At 48.6% G+C, this 19,756-nt stretch overlaps 1 protein-coding gene across 3 annotated transcripts in view; it reads right to left on the bottom strand.

Annotated features, from left to right (window-relative positions):
- The window catches only part of asap2a (ArfGAP with SH3 domain, ankyrin repeat and PH domain 2a), a 47,063-nt gene extending 27,747 nt beyond the window's left edge, over positions 1 to 19,316 (bottom strand). For all 3 annotated transcript variants that reach the window (XM_056590432.1, XM_056590433.1, XM_056590435.1), the window contains exons 1-2: positions 18,753 to 19,316; positions 731 to 803 (exon numbers count right to left, since the gene is read on the bottom strand). In XM_056590432.1, the coding sequence (XP_056446407.1) occupies positions 731 to 803; positions 18,753 to 18,878 (199 nt within the window). In that variant the 5' untranslated portion in view covers positions 18,879 to 19,316. The remainder of the gene's footprint in view (positions 1 to 730; positions 804 to 18,752) is intronic.
- Positions 19,317 to 19,756: the final 440 nt, after the last annotated feature.

Raw genomic sequence — 19,756 nt, 5'->3', positions numbered from 1 at the left:
CATTGATGTTATCTATCATGTGACACATGCACGTGACAGAAGGCTTCACCTTCCCCTTGAGGGGAACCAACAGCCCTGGTGGAACACTAAATACAGGCGTTTTTAATGTCAACACTGGGAGACTTCTGAACCCACAGCAAACATGTGGCTTCACTACGATAACAGCAGAGCCCCTGAGGTCTATCGAGGAGGAGCTGGTCTCATGATGCCTTCTATTGTTTCTGGGGGGGGCTACTACTTCTGTGCACCGACCCTGAACCATGAGTAGTTAATGCACACACACACACACACACACACACACACACACACACACACACACACACACACACACACACACACACACACACACACACACACACACACACACACACACACACACACACACACACACACACACACCTGTTTCTTATGGGGTCTGGATCAGACAGCTGTGACCGGGTTCTGAACAGAGCTCTGCACTGTTCCCGGGTAAAGGCCAGGTCACCCCCTCCCCCCTCCCCACCTCTGACTCATTAATCTGGGGTTATCTTCCTTCTATAAAAAAAAAGAAGTATTTTTTAGGATTTTCCCAAAGCCTCAAATAGTCGACAATGTCACCCAGCTGAGGCAGAGTCCGACTCACAGGGGGAGGTGGGGGAGAGAGGGAGAGAGAACTCACCCAGCAGAGGGAACTCGTCACAGGGGGCGGGAGGTGGGGTGAGGGAGGGGGGAGCGAGAAGAGAGAACTCACCCAGCCCAGATACGTAGATGGCCTTCACAGACTTCTTCATCTTGTACAAAACACTGCGGTCGACATCCAAAGCCTGCAGAGACAGGGAGAAAACCAGGGATGGTGAGTGTTTTAAGGCTTGATCCAACATATACAGTACGTCTTGCTACTCCATCATGGCTTCAGCTATCAGTCTTTACCTCAGGCTAGAGGTCTTGATCAAATGATAACTCTGGAATCTCACGTTCGCATTCACTGTGTGTGTGTGTGTGTGTGTGTGTGTGTGTGTGTGTGTGTGTGTGTGTGTGTGTGTGTGTCCTCTGACGTCTCCTTGCTGTCTCCCAGTGATGCATTATTGAACAGAGAGCTATAAATAGACCACAGCTCCCCAATCAATCTAGTCTGAGCACAGAGGGGGACGTGTGTGTGTTTATGTGTGTCTTCATACGCAGGTGGCAAGGCATGTTGGGGCAGGCAGACACACACACACACACACACATTTGTGAGCCCCAGAGCGAGACAATGTACCACTGTACACCTGACGACCGTCTCAGGGGGCACAAGGAAATTCGTTTTTGGGGGACTTTATGTTTAGGTCGCTGCAAACCAAGACAGGCTGGCGCCGTGTGCTCCTTCTCTCTCTCTCTGACACAGCAGAGGCCCACTGGGCCCACTGAATATAGTTAAACACACACAATGGCTTCCATTCAGCTGCCCCACACACACACACACACACACACACACACACACACACACACACACACACACACACACACACACACACACACACACACACACACACACACACACACACACACACACACACACACACACACTGGTCTAATATCCATTTTAAGGGCATTTCCTCGATTCAAAAGCAATAACCAGAATCACTATGAGTGCCCTCGGGTAATAGCGGACACAAGAAGGGGAGGGAGGGAGAGAGGGAGGGAGGGAGGGACGGAGAGGGAGGGAGAGAGAGAGGGAGGGAGGGGGCGACTGAGGAGAAAGACCGGTAGGGTAGACAGACACAGAGACTGAGAGAGACCGGTAGGGCAGACAGAGACAGAGACTGAAAGAGACCGGTAGGGTAGCAGGTAGACAGACAGACAGACAGACAAAGATAGAGAGAGAGAGGGACCAGTAGGGTAGACACAGACAGGGGTGGAATGGCCATCTGGCATGCCGGGCATCGTCCCGGTGGGCCGTTGACCCAATGTGGGCCGGTCCGGTCCGCAAAGATTTTTTTTTTTTCTCTCTCTCTCTAAATTCCCTCCAATTAGGCCGTCCAATTGGCTACAGAGGGCTAGCAGTGTGTTGCCAGCATCGACACATATTATTGGTCTGTGTTTGTCATTGTCAATCAATCATGGGCTGACAGGCTCAGAGAGCCCTGACAGTGCTGTCAATCACAACACAAACCAGGGTGGGCGGGACCTCAGGGCATGGGCCGGAATCGCGGGACGGAGCTGAAAATGGATAAAAGCAAGAAACGCCCGGGTGGCGCTGAACAACTGCGACTTAAAAAGCTGAAGTCTCTGGAGGTGGATGCTGCTAAATGTTCAAAATTGACAGACCTATTTGGTGCCGGGGTCAACACCCTAGCAGGTGCTGCTGCGCCGGGAGACGAGCGAGTGGAGGCATATATGGTTAGTAACGTTAGCCTTGGGCTAGCTTGGCTACATTTTGAGACATGTCCAAAACAGTGTGGAAAACGTTTTTACATTGAATGTGATGTGACCTAATTAACTGCATACTTGTGACAACATATTAGCCCAGAGTTGAAGGGCTGTGACTGTTGGTAGTTGTGGTTGATTTTTTTTAAAATATGCCGAATTGTGATACTATGGGTTATTATTGTTCAGATGATTTAGCTAAGCTAGCTAACAGCTGCTAACGTCAGCAGTCTCTTGTTGCCATAGCAACCATAAACATTGACATGGACTCATGAGCTGTAAATAGAGATGCAGAATCAAGCTGTATTGTAAATACAGATGATACTTTGAATTTTAGCACAAAATACAAGTAAACCTATAGGAAATAATTAGTTTAATTTGCAATATTTGCCATTGAATTTATTGTGTAACTTTTGTGTAACTTTAATATCTGTGTTTTATTGTAGTTTTCAAATGGCTGTGTATAGTGCTGTTTTGAGCATTTTCAGGTATATTTTACAAAGATCTGACTTATTTGCATTGGAAAACACTAGTGTCATAATCAAAACATGACAAAGCCATTAGTGTCGTTACACTCTTGAACGTTTAGCACAATATTAACTAATCTTTTATCTTGTACATTATTCTGTGGTTTTGAGTTATTTCCTCATCCAATGATAAATGCTTTCCCTATGTCCAGCCAAGAGAGGTTCAGGGCAAGTCGAGCTGGTCAGTTCAGGGTGAGAGCCAGACCAATGCAGGCAGTCCAAAGACTGCACCACCTGAGAGTGAAAAGGCTGTAGAGAGTGAGGAGTGTGTCAGCCTTCACTGCATCAACGTTTGGCTGTTGAGTCTCCTGTATGGTGAGTTTATCATTTTTTTTGTTTTATGAAATCATACTTAATTTGTGATGATTAGAGACTTAATAATGTATCATGTCCCTCTCAGGTTGACCACTTGACAGGTGAGAGCTTGAGGAGTTGTTCCCCCTCCATTTTCAAGGACTTGCTCTCTTACTGCCTCCACTTCACCACTTTTTGGCCACTGAGTCGTCTCTGATTTGTTGAGTATGTCATGTGTCTTATAATGTTATATGAATTCATACTTGATTTGTGATGATGACTTAATAATGTTTCCATGTCTCTTTTAGGTTGACCACCCTATATATGAGAGCCTAAGGAGTTGTTTTCCCTCTGTCCCCTTTTGAGGACCTGCTTTTTCTCCTCCATCATTCACTGGGCCACTTTTGGGTTCCCTTAGCTTATTTCATGTGGTGAGAGGAATGCAATATGTGAATGTTTAAAGGTTTATGTGAAGAAACATACTATTATGTGATAAAATGAAAATTGGTAATTCATAAATGTCTCTGCTACCATGACCTGACCTGCTAGAAGTTATTCTATGTTAAATATATATTTTAAAAAATAAAATAAAAAAAAAGGAGGACAGACAGAGAGAGACAGACAGACAGACAGACAGACAGACAGACAGACAGACAGACAGACAGACAGACAGACAGACAGACAGACAGACAGACAGACAGACAGACAGACAGACAGACAGACAGACAGACAGACAGACAGACAGACAGACAGACAGACAGACAGACAGACAGACAGACAGACAGACAGACAGATCTTTACTTTGTGAGTTTATTATGCTACTTGTAACAGAAAGGTTTGATTATGATTATTTCCTGGTTGAAGATTTTCATATTGATGATTTTAATTTCAAACATCTGCATATCTTTTAAGTTCAATTAACAGTTATGCAGGTAGGCCTTAGGGCTTTTTTGAGACTTAAGTCATCCTTCATGACGGATACATTTTTTCACTAAGTGTCACTACATCATAAAAAGGCTACATGGCTGGTTCTTCTCGTTAGTCTCGTCCCACCCATAGTCATGACATAACTTCTGTTATGATTTGACACTATAATGAATAAAGACTGATTGATTGCTGTCAATTTTAGTCCTTTAGTTCATAGTTACGTGCTTTATTTGTTAACTGCTATCAAGGAATATGACTCCTTTGTAGTACGCATGAGAGGAGATCCAGCGAGATTTGTGGACTTCTAAATGCATGAGAGGAGATGCTGCGAGATTTGGGGAGATTTGTGGACACTATGTAGTGTCTGCTGATAATGTAGTGGGCTGGTCTGGGCAGAAAAGGCCAGGGCTAAACAGACACATTTACAGACAGACAGACAGAGAGACCGGTAGGGTGGACCGAGGGAGAGACAGAGTTGATAGAAGATTCACAAGATGTGACAACATTAGAGCACTGTAGCTGGATTAATGCGAGACGAGTGTATAATGATGAAACACCAAAGCATCATCAGAGCTAATAATATCCAGGCTTGTTCTTCTAGGAGCGTGTGAGGCTGTCTGATGTTCGCTGTAACAAGCCCGCTCTAGGGCTGATCAAAGCTCAAGGAAAAACTGATTAAAGCAACATGAAGTCGATCTTCCTTGGGAATACGTATGATGAGCAGCAGGGTGAGACGTGGAGTGAATGGGCCCTCACCAGGGCCCATGGAGGCCCCCTGCATGCTCTCAGCCCCCCAACAGACAGCCGGGACCTTAGATGGGTCCAGGCAGAGGACCCTGGTTTAGACCACCAGGAGAAGGCCTCCATCGGATAAAGTATAGAGTAAGATGAGATGAGTAAAAATTTATGCAAATCAGTGTTTTGCTTAAGATCTTTAGCATGCATTACATTTTGCATGTAAATAGTAAAAAAATACTTCCATCCAGGGGTACCCAGTTACGGTAGTTTTGATGATTAACTAACTATAGATAAAAAAAAAATCTTACCAGAACATTTTTAATTTTAAGTGTATTTCAAAAAGCTTACTGCTAGTGACCACGCCTACATCTAGAAACCCTTCTCCGGCGCTGTGTGGATCCAGCCTTGGTCCAGTAACTGAATCCTCTGCTTCACATACCATCATCTCATTAGGAACACACACTCCCTTACCTCCCCTGGGACCACACACACACACACACACACACACACACACACACACACACACACACACACACACACACACACACACACACACACACACACACACACACACACACACACACACACACACACACACACACTCTCTCTCTCTACCAGTTCTGTTAAAGCACCCTCGGACCAGTCTGCTAGCCACAAGGCCAGGAGGACCACAGGGAGGAGACCAAGAGGAGGAGGAGGAGGAGGACAGGAACAGGAGGAGGAGGAGAACAGGAGGAGGAGGAGGAGGAGAACAGGAAGAGGAGGAGGAGGAAAACAGGAAGAGGAGGAAGAGGAGAACAGGAAGAGAACAGGAAGAGGATGAGACCAGGAAGAGGATGAGACCAGGAAGAGGAGAACAGGAAGAGGAGGAGGAGGAGGAGGAGGAGGAGGAGGAGGAGGAGGAGGAGAACAGGAAGAGGAGGAGGAGGAGAACAGGAAAAGGAGGAGGAGAACAGGAGGAGGAGGAGAACAGGAAGAGGAGGAGGAGGAGAACAGGAAAAGGAGGAGGAGGAGAACAGGAGGAGGAGGAGAACAGGAAGAGGAGGAGGAGGAGAACAGGAAAAGGAGGAGGAGGAGAACAGGAGGAGGAGGAGAACAGGAAGAGGAGGAGGAGGAGGAGGAGGAGGAGGAGGAGGAGGAGGAGGAGGAGGAGGAGGAGGAGAACAGGAAGAGGAGGAGGAGGAGAACAGGAAAAGGAGGAGGAGGAGAACAGGAGGAGGAGGAGAACAGGAGGAGGAGGAGGAAGAGTACAGGAAGAGGAGGAGGAGAACAGGAATCAGACCAGGAGGGGACCACCGAGTGCTAACCCCCTCCTGTGGTGTTTCATGGAGGCTGAAGGCCGCTGGGTCTGTGGTTCCTCTCTCTCTCTCCCTCTGTGTTTCCTCCTCAACAACACCTCTGGGCGTCTTTGTCGGCAGAGGTTCTTACAGACAAGGAGAAAAACTGAAAAAAGATGATCTGATGATCAGGATCATCAGAGTTCATACGAGAATAATCGGGGATCTGCTTTTGAGCCGTCAGCGCTACATCAGATCTCCATTGATTTCCTCTCCAGCGCCACCTTGTTAGACTTTTCTCCACCTGAGAGCCTTCCACTGGGGAGATACTGCATGTCAAATGGAAAGACAGAAGATAGTGTTCCCGTATCATTATTCACCCTCCTCACTGTACAGTGAACTCCATCACTCGGGTACACACCAGTTAAACATAATCTGTTTGTAGAGAGCCATAGCCAAATGAGCCACAAAACAAGCAGCCATTGATAGATTACAGAATATTTGAATGCCAAAGCTTTTGAAAGCGCTCCAATACACAGACATATATTTGATACGACTATTTCAATAACATTGTAACACTTGGCAGAACCAGGGCATTTTATGAATGCACAACCTTAATCCGCGACCAGTCGACAATCTGTGTGTTCGGTTTAAGTGTTAGCTCACCAATAAAACAGGATTCTTCACACTGGACAGAAGGTGAGGGCCACAGGAACCGAGCGGCGCCCATCTATTGTGAAGACTGTGAGGGACCCATTGAAGCCCGGCTGTAGAGAGCAGCTGGGCCCCCAGCGAAGAGCCCGATTGTTCTCGGGGCCGGGCACACTCAATGGACTGATTTATAGCGACCCGTTTGTTTTGAGGAGAAAGCTGTGGTTTCGCTGGCTGGGAGGCTCTCCGGAGATGAGAGCGAGGTGGAGAGCACTGGTTTCCATGGGATTGGAATTAAAAAGGAACTCATGAGTTCAGGAAGAAATGGTGAATTGATTTGGCTGGAAGTCAATACCACTGTATAACTGTATTATCTGAGTGGGACAGAAGGATGGGTTAGGAAGCAGCTGTACTCCTCTGCTGCACTGAAACTCTCTGCGCTGAATGAGTTGTCAATAACTATGATTGTATCAGAGCTCTAGATAATTATATCTCACCAGAAATTATAAGCCAAGCTGATCAGTTGCCATTACAACAAGCATTCGCTTGTTGTGGCTACTTGACCAGTTCTGTGCTTAATGGTTGACCCCCCCGAACTACATCACCAATCAGCTTTAAAATCAATATAACCAGCCATGGCCTGCATGTGTATATTGACACGTTAATGTCAAATTGTTATTGACCAGGGAGTGCCCATCTCTCACGCACGCGCACGCACGCACGCACGCACGCACGCACGCACACACGCTCTCGGACCTCCACTTTGATTTGAATGAGATCTCGTGTGTCTGAGTGGATCCTGCATCCTCTCCTACCAGGCCCTCTTTTGTCTTCTTCTCAGTGTTAGAAACACGGCTCTCTAACACATTGCTAACCCACAGTACAGTCAGAGGGAAGAGGTGCGCTTTGGGGATGTGCTCCAGCAAATGAACAGCGCAACTAAATTGCAACATTAGCATTCCTCTCTCCTGATGGCAATCAGGTTAAATGAGCGTGAGCACGTCCTAACTGTCCTCATAGTGAATGTGCCCGTTTTAATAAGCACTGAGTGGTACCGGAGTGATCTGAATTAATCCTTATGTTTATGCATTACCTCAACATCATCATCATCATCGTCGTCAGAGTGTTCAGCAGCAGCTGCTGGTAGCTAATCTAGAGAGACCCTCGGGTCCCAGGGGGCTGGTGTGTTTCCTCCCCGTCGCCCCCCTGAACCCCCAGAGGGGACCACCATATGGGAGCAGGGTTTCATGTTCTGGGTGTTACGTATTTGTTCATTGGATACGAAAGCCTAATTATACTGAATACCAACTCAGTAAATGAAAGATACGAAGATTGTAAAAATAATGAACAATACTGTTGAGGTAAAATATTACATTCCAGTCCCAATACATCAATATCAATCAATATAATGTGCGTGCGTGATTGTCCTTATGACTGTGTGTGTGCGTGCATGCGTGTGCGTGTGTCCTTATGACTTTGTGTCTGTGCGTGCGTGTGTGTGTGTCCTTATGAGCCTCGGTGAGTGTGCGCGTGCGTGCGTGCGTGTGGTTCTTCGAGCAACGTCCAGAAAAAGAAATCAAAATGGCTTTTCATTTCCTTTAACCGGTTCTAAACGCCTTCCAAACTTCCTGCTGACCCAGCAGTTACCACAGCCGGAACTGAAACCAGAGGGCATGAGTCTACACCGTGGCCCTGGATCGACCCGCGGGGGCCAAACAGAGCAGCCCATTGACTCTTTGTCACCAGGCTAACACGACAGCTAAGCCAGTGCTTAGCTAGCTCAGCCAGGCAGACACGATTCTGTCTGCTGGCTGAAACCTTCCTTGCTGTGCCCGGCTCGGAGTTCCCTTTCCCAAGGGCTCCACCGCCAAAGCCGGGCGGGGGAACGTGCTCAGGGAGGTGGAAGGGGTTTTGCATTGCCCTTATTGTCTGCCTCAAAGCGATATCCAACTCTGTAATATTCTGCTACTTGTGCGTGACTAGAACTCAGAGGCCCGCCTCCGCTTCAGTCATACTGGGTTAATTACGTTAACTTTGGAGGGATTCAAATGATTAATTATGACTGCGAAATAATGACACTCTCCGGAAGGCGGAAAGCTTACTTTTCTGCAATTGATGCGAGGCGTGCGTTTCATGAAAACGTAAGACTATACGAAGCAGCATTATCAAAAAGAGGAGGCCGACACAGACAGAAAGAGGAAATAAAGACAAAGTAATCAGAGTGAAACAGAGAGGGGGGGGGGGGGGGGGGGGGTGTAAAGAGACGATCACAAAGCTGAAGTAGAAGAAGGAAGGGGGTGGAGAGAGGGTGGTGAGTCCATCATGACCACCTCCTGCTCTCGGGGCCTGGAGAAGAAAGGCATTCCAGGATGATTGCATGTGGCAGAGACTGACAGATGAGGCGGTCCCCTTTGCCTCATTGTTCCAGTGGGGAATCATCTGCAGATGACAGCACGTCTGCTGGGGCCCGCGTTACTACGGAGGGCCTCCGTCCACCACAACAAGCACCCACACGGGTCTTGGTTGTGTTGCAAACCGCCCACTCTGCATTCTTAGGGCTACACAAACGCAGACAGACACCTTGTTTTTTGGATCCAAAAGAACACTTGTGATAGTGTGTAAAGAAATGTATCAGACACAAAAGCAGCAGGTCACTCCCTCACGGTCGCACCCACTGGTTCCTGGAGTATTCTGCCTAATAGCAGAGTCCCCTGACCCCTTCTGATCCCTGAAGCCTCCCAACCCTCAGAGTAGCACCAAGCAACCTGTCGGCCACAGACTGCGGAGATAAGCCAATAAGAAGGGCATCGGTGTGTGTGTGTAGCGTGTGTAGGCTTGTGTGTGTGTGTGTGTGTATGCATGAGTTCAACACGCTTACGACCTACAGCTTCATCCACACACACACACGTATAAGAAGCAAATCGATGCAAAAGTGAATCACCGACACGGTGATTCACTTCATGCCTCCACTGGGGCCACGCCCCCTTCCTCATTCTGACACTTTCAAAGTTAGCATATTTCCATTTGCTCTACTGCCTTAGGAAGCACAAAGCCAGGGAACATCCCTTTGTATGTTTTCTTTGAGGAAAGCAGGAAGTGCCAACACACACACACACACACACACACACACACACACACACACACACACACACACACACACACACACACACACACACACACACACACACACACACACACACACACACACACACACACAGTAGAGTTTACGCGCTGCCGCACTAAGTAATGATGTGTAGACGCGGTGCCAGCCTCTCTCTGCGGGGTGCTGGTAGTAATGGCATACAGTGCATTAGTGCGATTGGAAAACGTCGCTCTCCGCCCTTCAGTCATCTTCCCCACACCTCCCCCCTCCACTCCTCTTCCCCCTCCACTCCTACCTCGCATGATTGGCTCCGCCTTTTAGACCCCAGCTTATCGGGGCCGGGGGGGGGGGGGGGATGATGCAGCACTTGGTTGCACCGCAGGGGGTGGGGCGAACAGGGTTCAGTCCTGCCTTAGCCAGGGGCTCCCAAAGGAACAACGGTGGGCACGCGATGCACTGCATGACTGACAACGCTGGTGACAGGCTCCCCAGGTCTAGAGGAGACGCACACACTCACAAACGCCTCGTTCGTTTGCCCCCGTCCTGCTGAAGTAGTAGCAGGACAGGGACCCAGGACAGGGACCCAAGACAAGCCCTGCTGCCCAGCGGCTCGTCTCTGGACGGAGCCCTGCTCCACACAGCTCCTCATGCAGCAACATGTGGGTGAACAGAGGAGGAGCTCCTGCTCGGGGTCCACCGGCACGAGGCCCAGGCGCCCTGCAGGGACACCTGCAAGCGGTTCAGAACACATGGGTCGGATAAACCGCTCACACGCAGCCGCCCTCCACCAGCCCTGGAGGGAACTGGCTCGGCTGGAGAGTGGGGGTCCAGCTGATTATTAGCCACATTAGCAGAGTGATTTCATACTGTCATTTCATACCGGTTATTTGCTAAAACACTGCTGAACACGATGTGTACTGCTGAACACGGTGTATACTGCTGAACACGGTGTATACTGCTGAACACGGTGTATACTGCTGAACACGGTGTATACTGCTGAACACGGTGTATACTGCTGAACACGGTGTATACTGCACGGTGTACTGCTGAACACGGTGTATACTGCTGAACACGGTGTATACTGCTGAACACGGTGTATACTGCACGGTGTACTGCTGAACACGGTGTATACTCCTGAACACGGTGTATACTGCACGGTGTACTGCTGAACACGGTGTGGTACAGACAGATTTAGAATCCCGCCTTAGAAGGTGCAGATTCACCAACGTGGTCCAGTGTGTGAAACGACTAAAGTCCATATTGAGCTGGTAGGGGGCAGAGGGGTTAGGGAGGGGGTGGGTTCTGAGAGGGCAGGAAAGAGAAAGGGATGGAGGGGGCGGTTCACTTATACTGTGGCCCATAAAACTGTTCGACACACTCTCTGTAGACTTCCCACCCAACCCCCACCTCGAGGTGAAGACCTGAGAGCCCTGGGGGCCTCGAGTGGAGGGACCACCACTCAATGTTGGGACAACGTCACCATTTCAACTTGAACGTTTCTCCCTCTGAGCAGGGCCCTCGGTGGCACTGCATTGTGTTCCAGTCTCAGGACCCCTTCGGGAGCGTTCAGGGCTGCTGGAGAGAGCAGGCCTGGTAGTCTGGGGCCCGGCCGTTAACACCACCTGCCAGGGCTTACACTCACCGCAGGGGGGGGGGGGGGGGGGGACAGAGCCGGGGGCGGCTGTTTTAAAGAGCTAAAGAAAACAAACTTATGTCGTGCCCCCCCCCCCACACACACACACACACACACACACACACACACACACACACACACACACACACACACACACACACACACACACACACACACACACACACACACACACACACACACACACACACACTCCACCCCCACCCCCCCACACAAACTCCAACCCCACCCCCCCACACAAACTCCAACCCCTAGACACACAAACACACACATCCACCCCGACCCGACCCTCGTGCCTTCAACACCTCCGTCCCTATAACCCACGTTAAAGTGCGCGACTGAAGTTTATTGCGTTCTTTAGTATAATCAACCGACTTTCAAGTGCGATGAAAAGAGTGAGCAGCAAATCAACAACAGGGGTGAGGGGTGGGGGGGGGTAGTAAAATATAAAATACACACACACACATTCGATACTTACAGAGAACTGCAACTGGAGTTGATAAAAGTGACTTGATGCCTTTGTAAGAAAACTAAAAACGTGTGCGCTGTACTAAGAGGGAAGTATCAGATGAAGTGTGTAAAGCAGCGGGGGTCTGATGGAGGCAATGAGCACCAAATGTTCAGCGCTTTGAGGGGGAAGTCAAATCCTCAGACCTCCTGTTTGCTTTGTCTACCCTATTCTCTTCTTGCCCTGGCGCTGTTCTACTGACCTGTAAGGACCTCATGGGGGAATGTGTTCTTTGGTTACTGTCCGCTTCAAAGAGCCAGGGAGACACTTAACACAAACGACGCGCTTAAGTCTAGAAAATATCAACTTACACTGTGTGTGTGTGTGTGTGTGTGTGTGTGTGTGTGTGTGTGTGTGTGTGTGTGTGTGTGTGTGTGTGTGTGTGTGTGTGTGTGTGTGTGTGTGTGTGTGTGTGTGTGTGTGTGTCTTCAGCCTCAAAGGGAAAGCACGGGTCTTAAAAAGGAGTCATGTCATCTTGTCAGACCTTTCTAATAACCACAGAAATGTGGCTTACAGGACCTTAATGTTGGACGCTACAACCGGGACGAGGTGTGATTCATCTAAAAAGACGTAAGCCGCAGGCCCACATGGGACACACACACACACATGTTCAAGACCAGTTCCCCAGTTCAGCTTTCTACTAGCAGACCCCGGTCCAGTCTAAGAGCTGCTGTGAAACTAACAGCATCTGGTGAGGAACCTCAGGAGAGTGGAAACATAAATATAATAAATAAGTTGCTTACATTATGGCCCCAGTAATACCGCAATCAGGTAACATCCGGTCATATAGTTCTTTGACTTGGATGGTGTACAAGTAAAAGTTTTCTAAAACAAAAATACCCATGAAAGGCAGCCGGGATGTAAGCACTTTACCAGGAGGAAGAGCTCACTGCTTTATTATTGGATTGGCGCATGCGGTCGCATATTTCATTTGGTAAACATTAGAAAAGTGAAAACACTCAAACCCAGCTAAAGCCCACCCTCAAACAAACACACTTTCCTCCACCCTCTTCCTCCTCCTCCCAATCAGCCGAGGGAGACAAACAAATCAATGATTAGTTTATTAACGGAGAGCCACTCCCTCCTGGAGACCAGAGCTGGGACTCTCTGACGGGACGGGGTTTACATCCCCTCCCCTCCCCCCCCCCAAATCTTACCAGGCATGATGATGGAGCCCAGCCTGATCCCTCCCCTCTCACATCCACTCACCTGACTTTTGGACAGAAAGACACTTTGTTAAACGTTCCTAACCTGACTGACCTACTATAGTATGCACGGTGCACTGCTGAATGCAAAATACACTCAAGGACAGAGACGTCATAGTAAGAGTAATAAAATTACTCGGGCCAAACATCCCGTTTCAATTACAGTCTGTATTAAGATTTTAAGAAGACATGTTGAAGCCTCATTGGGTAGAGGTACAGCCCGCCCCCTTCACGCACACTGCTGACTGCTCGCTGAGCGGCTGAATGAACGCCCGCTTCTGCAAACTCGGGTCCCTCGGACCTCTGGGTCTGAGTGAGGGGGCTACGGTCGGGGCTAAGGCCGGGGCTGTGTGAATGCAGTCCTAAGCCCGCATGTGGCGCTGTGTTCAGATCCCCTGCCGGCCACCTGCTCCGGGCAGCAGCTGCCTGGCTGCAGCCGTTCCCGCCGGCAGCAGCGGCGAGAGGAATCTGGCGTGAGGAGGTCAGCCCCCTGGCCTGGGAACCGCTCCAGCACAAACACATGCTGGCTGGCTGACACGCCAATAAAGCCTTATGATGGTGGTGCTGGTGGTGGTGGTGGTGGTGGGCACACAGGGGCCGTCTCGCAGTCAGGGGAGGACAGGCTTTGAACCCCGGGCTTTTGGGCTTTGGGAGGAACAATGGATAGAGAACACAGGAGGAGCGATCGTCCACCAGGGAGTCGAGGAGATAAAAATAGAAGCCGTCTTGGTGCGTTCTGCCGGCGGTGCTCCGCCCACAAACCGTCAACAACTGATGGGGAGGAGAGTCATGTGTGAACCCGAGCCAGGAGATGTGCGATGATCCGTCTCCGGGCCGCAGACAGCAGCAGTCTGGGCCCGCAGCGGTTTTCCACAGAATCCTCAGAATACTCCAGACAATATGCCACACACACGCCAGCTCTCAGTACGGTTGGAACAGGGCCTTATCGTCGCACACAGCAGCCACGCCCGGCCCTCCATCGGATGAAAAATTAACAGCCTCATGCAAGAGCTAGGAGTAATGGTTTCATCCCACAAATTGAGTTGTGACAAGCCCCCAACCTACCCCCCCGCCATACCTTGATATAAATAATTCAACAGAGAGAAATGAGCAGAGTGGGGGGGCCCGGTGGGAGGGGGCCCCCAACACTGGAGGAGCTGAAGCGCCTCACCACGGGGGGCAGGGTCCACCAGTGAGCCAGTGTTGTGGGTTATTGTTGGTCTCTGGCCGGGCATGGAGAACTGGGAACGTTGAACAGTAAATCAGATGGATAATCACTCAGAGATCAAAGGGCCGAGGGCCGACAGTGGTTTCTATGCAACGGATCTCTGAGACTAAATTACAAGCATGCGACCTGCACCGCATGAAACACTAGAGGCAGGACATGAGAAAGAGTGATATCTGCCGGTAAACACATACAGCTGGAGCGTTGGTTACCATATTGACACCGGAGACATTTTGATTAATGTTTCCATGTTCGGACTCATATGGGGTTCATTTTATATTTGACGCTCGGAGTGGGCTGTTGCTGAAAGACACAGCCAATATCAACCCAGTCCTCCAGAGTGAATACAGTGGAAGATCCATTTATTGGCAGCAATGCTTTTGAGAAGAAAAATCAATAAACCAAAGTTTAGATCACCTGGGAATTCCACACAAAGAAGGTCTTGAGTTTATATTCTGAAGGCCAGTGTGGCACCGACTGAGTGGAACAGGAGACAGCTGGATAATGTGCATTTTTTCAACATCTCTGACATAATAGATACAAGAGACACAACAAGTCTCTGGAGAGGAGAGGGACCGTTCTCTGGGCTCGATATACCAAAGCAGAGTTCAAAAGGCCAGCTCCTCTCCCAGGCGTGTGGTGCTGTTGTACTGGTCCAACAGACCTATTGAGCCCCCACCTATTGAGCACCCCCTCACAAGACCTGATGCATCTCGAGTCACGTTGAGAAGCTCACATGAAATGTAAGAAGCTTCCCCATTCCATGACCTTCTGCCTTCATCAGAGGACGAGAGCAACAAAGGGGAACAGGGAGTAGCCATGTTTGGGTCAGGACAGTCCAAACATCCGACTTACTGGACAAACTGGTTTTATAGCTGTGGTTTTGAGAGGACGCGCCAACACGTCAAACGCAGTCATTAAGATGTTTCCGTCAATTTTAGAAGCCTTCCTAAAGCTAATGTGGTTATGTCAGATGTAATTTATTACGGGGATAAATAATTACACAATAGTTTGGTCCACCAAAGTTCCGACTGGTTTTATCCCATCGCCTGTCGATGCCTTCATGGAAACACCAGAGGGAGAGGTCAAAGGTCAGAGGTCCTCCTAAGTAAGGGAATTTGGCATCGAAACCGGATATTATTGGAATCTTAGATATGCTCTTAAAATGTGCTCTCCATTTTGGTATTCCATCCCTCAGGATTTAGGATCAGAACCTCAAAGTCGTTAGCCAAATACTCTGGGCCATCTGGGGTAACAGACTTCCCCGCTAATCGCAATCCACCGACAAATTAAAAACCTGCTTCTCCGAAAACTCCGGACACAGAGTCTCCGAACGCGAGTCCTTCCGCCCTGAGGCCAAAGACGGTCCATCACTGCCAAACATTGCCACCAAAATGACAACTGAATTTTGTAAGCGTTTTTACTTCGCTCAGATATTTCTTTGGCACTAAAAACGACCATTCCTTTGGTCGTCTTCGCTTTGGCACTAAGTGGGCGGAGACCGAAACACCACAGTTAACAATAACCTTTCTGTGCTCCTTTCCTTTAAAAATAGAGGCAGTCATCACAAAGTGAGGCCCGGGTGTAAAAGCCCTGGTTCATTGTGTGTGATGATCCAGCTTTCATTAATGACATACGTAGTAACATTTTGATAACAACTGGAGCATCGCTAACCTAAGAAATGGTCCATGACCTTCAGGTGGTGTTTGGACTTGTGAACATGTAACCAATCACGTTCAGGGCTACAATGGCCCTGGCTACAATGGCCCTGGCTACAATGGCCCTGGCTACAATGGCCCTGGCTAGCTCTTAGGAAACACAAAGTTTACCCGAGCGAGCGGGAAAAGCACAAGAGCAAAGACAGCATTTGCACTCACAGAGTAATCATTTGTTTGCACAGATGTGTCATCATTGAGATCTAGATAGAAGTTCACCTTCTTTTGTTTTAATAAGTGGGTCGTTTTTTGGGGGGGGGGTGCAAAGTGTTTCCAACCACTATGAAATGGTGTGTTTGTGCTCAACTCTGACTTTAAACAATAGTTCTACATTGATGCATCAGGGACGCCTCATGTCCAGTCGACATGTTGCGCTCAGGGGAAATAATAACCTAGCAGTTGTCAGAAACCACAAAGAACTCCAGAAGAGGGGTGTCAGTAAGACGCCGCTCCCTGGCTGACGGTGTCCTCACCGTCAGCTCAGCAAATCTGCCATTCCGAGGTAAAAAGGGCATCTATAATACTGCTGCTTCAGTGGAATATAATACGTGTTCTCTTATTGAATAACCAATTCCTATGCAGAAAAATAAATGCGAAAGGAGGAAGCTATTATATCCTATACATAACATTATCCCTCTTGGGCCATTTCAAAATGTTATTTTTAACAAATTACGAAACATGACCAAAGGCCCTGAGACAACCAGACGGTGCAGATTCCTGCGGGTTTGATGTAGTGAATGAGAGCAGGAGAGAGGTTCCAGCCATAGCCAGCCAGACAATACACGGATGTGTTCCTGCTCCAGGCCGCTGCATGTGTGAGCGGGCCGACGGAGCGAAGTGAAGCAGGCCTGTTGTCCCAACAAGCTGCCTTGTGTTGGCTAGGGAGGATAGGTCAGCCTAAAAACAACAACACAGAAGAACAAAAGCTCCTGGCCGACTATATGGCCCCGTTCTCTGGACAACAATGGTGGACGCATACGAAGAGCTTGAGGACGGCCTCTTCCAACAAACCAGAAACCACCATTTCTTAGAATAAGGATATTAGCTATTTTATAAACTGAGGCTCTATGCATTTAAATGAGTCTCCTAATCTCTCAGACACAACAGTACACAGACTCTCAGACACAACAGACATGCTGTCGAAGGCCCAAGGACACCAGACATCTCCATGAACCAGTTCTCTTTCAGAAAGAGGAAGCTATGAGCACGTGGCTCTCCTCCGGTCCGCTGCACCTGTCCTCAGAGCAGGTGTGCAGCTGGCAGGCAAATGGAAAACAAAAGCCACAACCCTCACCAAGGTGCAAAGGATCAGAGCGCTTATGGTAAACCTGACATTGAGCCGGGGCGTGGATTAGTGGAGCAACACTGACGTTATGACCAGGAGCTCAGAGCCATTCTCATTGTGTTGCTTTACAAGTAAATGGTAAATGGACTGCATTTATACAGCACTTTTATAACCGGGGGCCACTCACAGTGCTTTACAATATTGCCTAATATTCACCCAATAATGTACACACTGAAGGCGGTATTAACCATGGAGGGCAAGGGAGCAGTTAGGGTAAGGTGCCTTGCTCAGGGGCACATCGGCCCTCAACTAGGAGGAGTCGGGGATCGAACTAGCAACCTTCTGGTTACCAGCCAACCCGCTCTACCTCCTGAGCCGCATGCCGCCCAATGTAATAACTATACCATTTAGATATTCTCTTTAACTATGACAAATAAACAACCACATGGAACTCGAGCCGCTGCTTATAACGGAGGAGAAGAACCAGAGACAGTTTATACAACTTGTACGTGCTTTGGTCATATATTCCCCCTGCCAACAAACCCATTTCAACTGAATGGACATGGAGGGAGAAAGCTCTTCCATCTTGGCACACGAAGTGTGTGTGTGTGTGTGTGTGTGTGTGTGTGTGTGTGTGTGTGTGTGTGTGTGTGTGTGTGTGTGTGTGTGTGTGTGTGTGTGTGTGTGTGTGTGTGTGTGTGTGTGTGTCTGTATGGGGGGGGGGGTCTTTAACATGGACGGATGGAGGAGGGCACCCTAAAAAAGCGGAAGTGTCCTTCCTGATAACGACCTGAGAGGCAGAGGGACTGTAACAGACTACTCCCGCAGCATAGGTGGGAAGAAGAGTAAACTGGGTCAAGAACATTGAGCATCTATTCCTGTATCTTTTGAAACAGGGCTGCAACTATTCTCGCAAACAAAGGTATACGATTAATCCTGGGCAGTAAACAATGATGAGATTACATCTATAGATGAATGGATGATTTAAGAAATACCGATATTCCTAAATGAAGACCTTTTATACTAGTCAAAGCCCACTTGGTAGGCTACCTATATTGCAAATTTCATCCTGAACTACAACATGTCGTCTTTGACATTAAATAGACTATATTTATGAGAAAAAAAAATCAACCGTGTAAGTGTTACCAATCTAAAACACATCACCGTACCGTTAGTTACACACAAAAAAAAAAAAAAAAGCTGATGCTTTAACACACACACACCCACACCCACACCCACACACACACACACACTCACTCACCTCCTCAAGAGCAGCCACCGTGTTCCTACAGTGGGACATTCGGGTGGTGAAGTTGGAGGCGGTCGGCGCCTTATAATCTTCATTTGTCTCCGTCACGAACTCCGAAACTGTTATCTGGTCCGGCATTATTAATCCTTTATGGTAGAAAGTGTTGCGGTTCGATTCGGCTGGTTATACCGCTGTCAAGGGCTCCGATAGAAACACAAAAGTTCACGACGAAAGAGTGTCATAAGAAGCTTCAAAGTGAACCATAGCTCCTCATCTGTCCGTCATTCCGCTGGTCGGACCACAACAAAACAATCCCGTCCACAGTGCTGCACGCTGGCTCCTGGTGGCTCCTGCTGGCTCCTGGTGGCTCTTGGTGGCTCCTGGTGGCTCGGTGCGCCCCGCTGGTAGGCTGGTGGATCTTAATTAAGATCTCATTAAGTCCACACACGGCAGAGCAGATCGGATACCGTCTCTGAAAAGGTCCGTTTCATCCGCCAACGGTGCGTGATCTTCTTCGGTGTAAAGAGGGGTAACTTCTGTAGCGAGGCTCGTGCCTTGGAAACACGACTAGGCGTTTCAACCGGAGCGCAGAAACTGACAAAGCTGGAGGAGGAGATTTCATGGATGTGCACTGGCCAATGGCAGAGACCTGCTGGTGCCATCGGGCCAATTAGAGTCCACGGGAGGCGTGACCGCTGTCTTGATTCCAGCCGCACCGAGACTTCTTTTTTTAAGGTGGAGAAGGGAGTTGGGCCAACAAAGAAAGACTGTCAGACGATTCAGAAATTTCAAAGAGAAGTTTATGTTGCAAATTTGCTTTCTTCGGGCTGTTGTAGTTACTCTATTAAGTTAAACACAGAGAACAGCCGAAAGGCCTATGATGTTTATTACTAGTTGGCCTAGCATGCATCATAGATTGATGTGTAGGCCTACAGTATGTGTGTAGTAGCCTATCAAAAGTACACAAAAACATGTGTAATAAAAAAGCACATTAATAAAATGCATTTGATGAATAC

The sequence above is a fragment of the Gadus chalcogrammus genome, chromosome 5 (genome assembly GCF_026213295.1).
Source record: "Gadus chalcogrammus isolate NIFS_2021 chromosome 5, NIFS_Gcha_1.0, whole genome shotgun sequence".
NCBI classification, from domain to species: domain Eukaryota; kingdom Metazoa; phylum Chordata; class Actinopteri; order Gadiformes; family Gadidae; genus Gadus; species Gadus chalcogrammus.
Note: the sequence above shows the minus strand (reverse complement) of the source record. Positions and strands in the feature narration are given on the sequence as shown.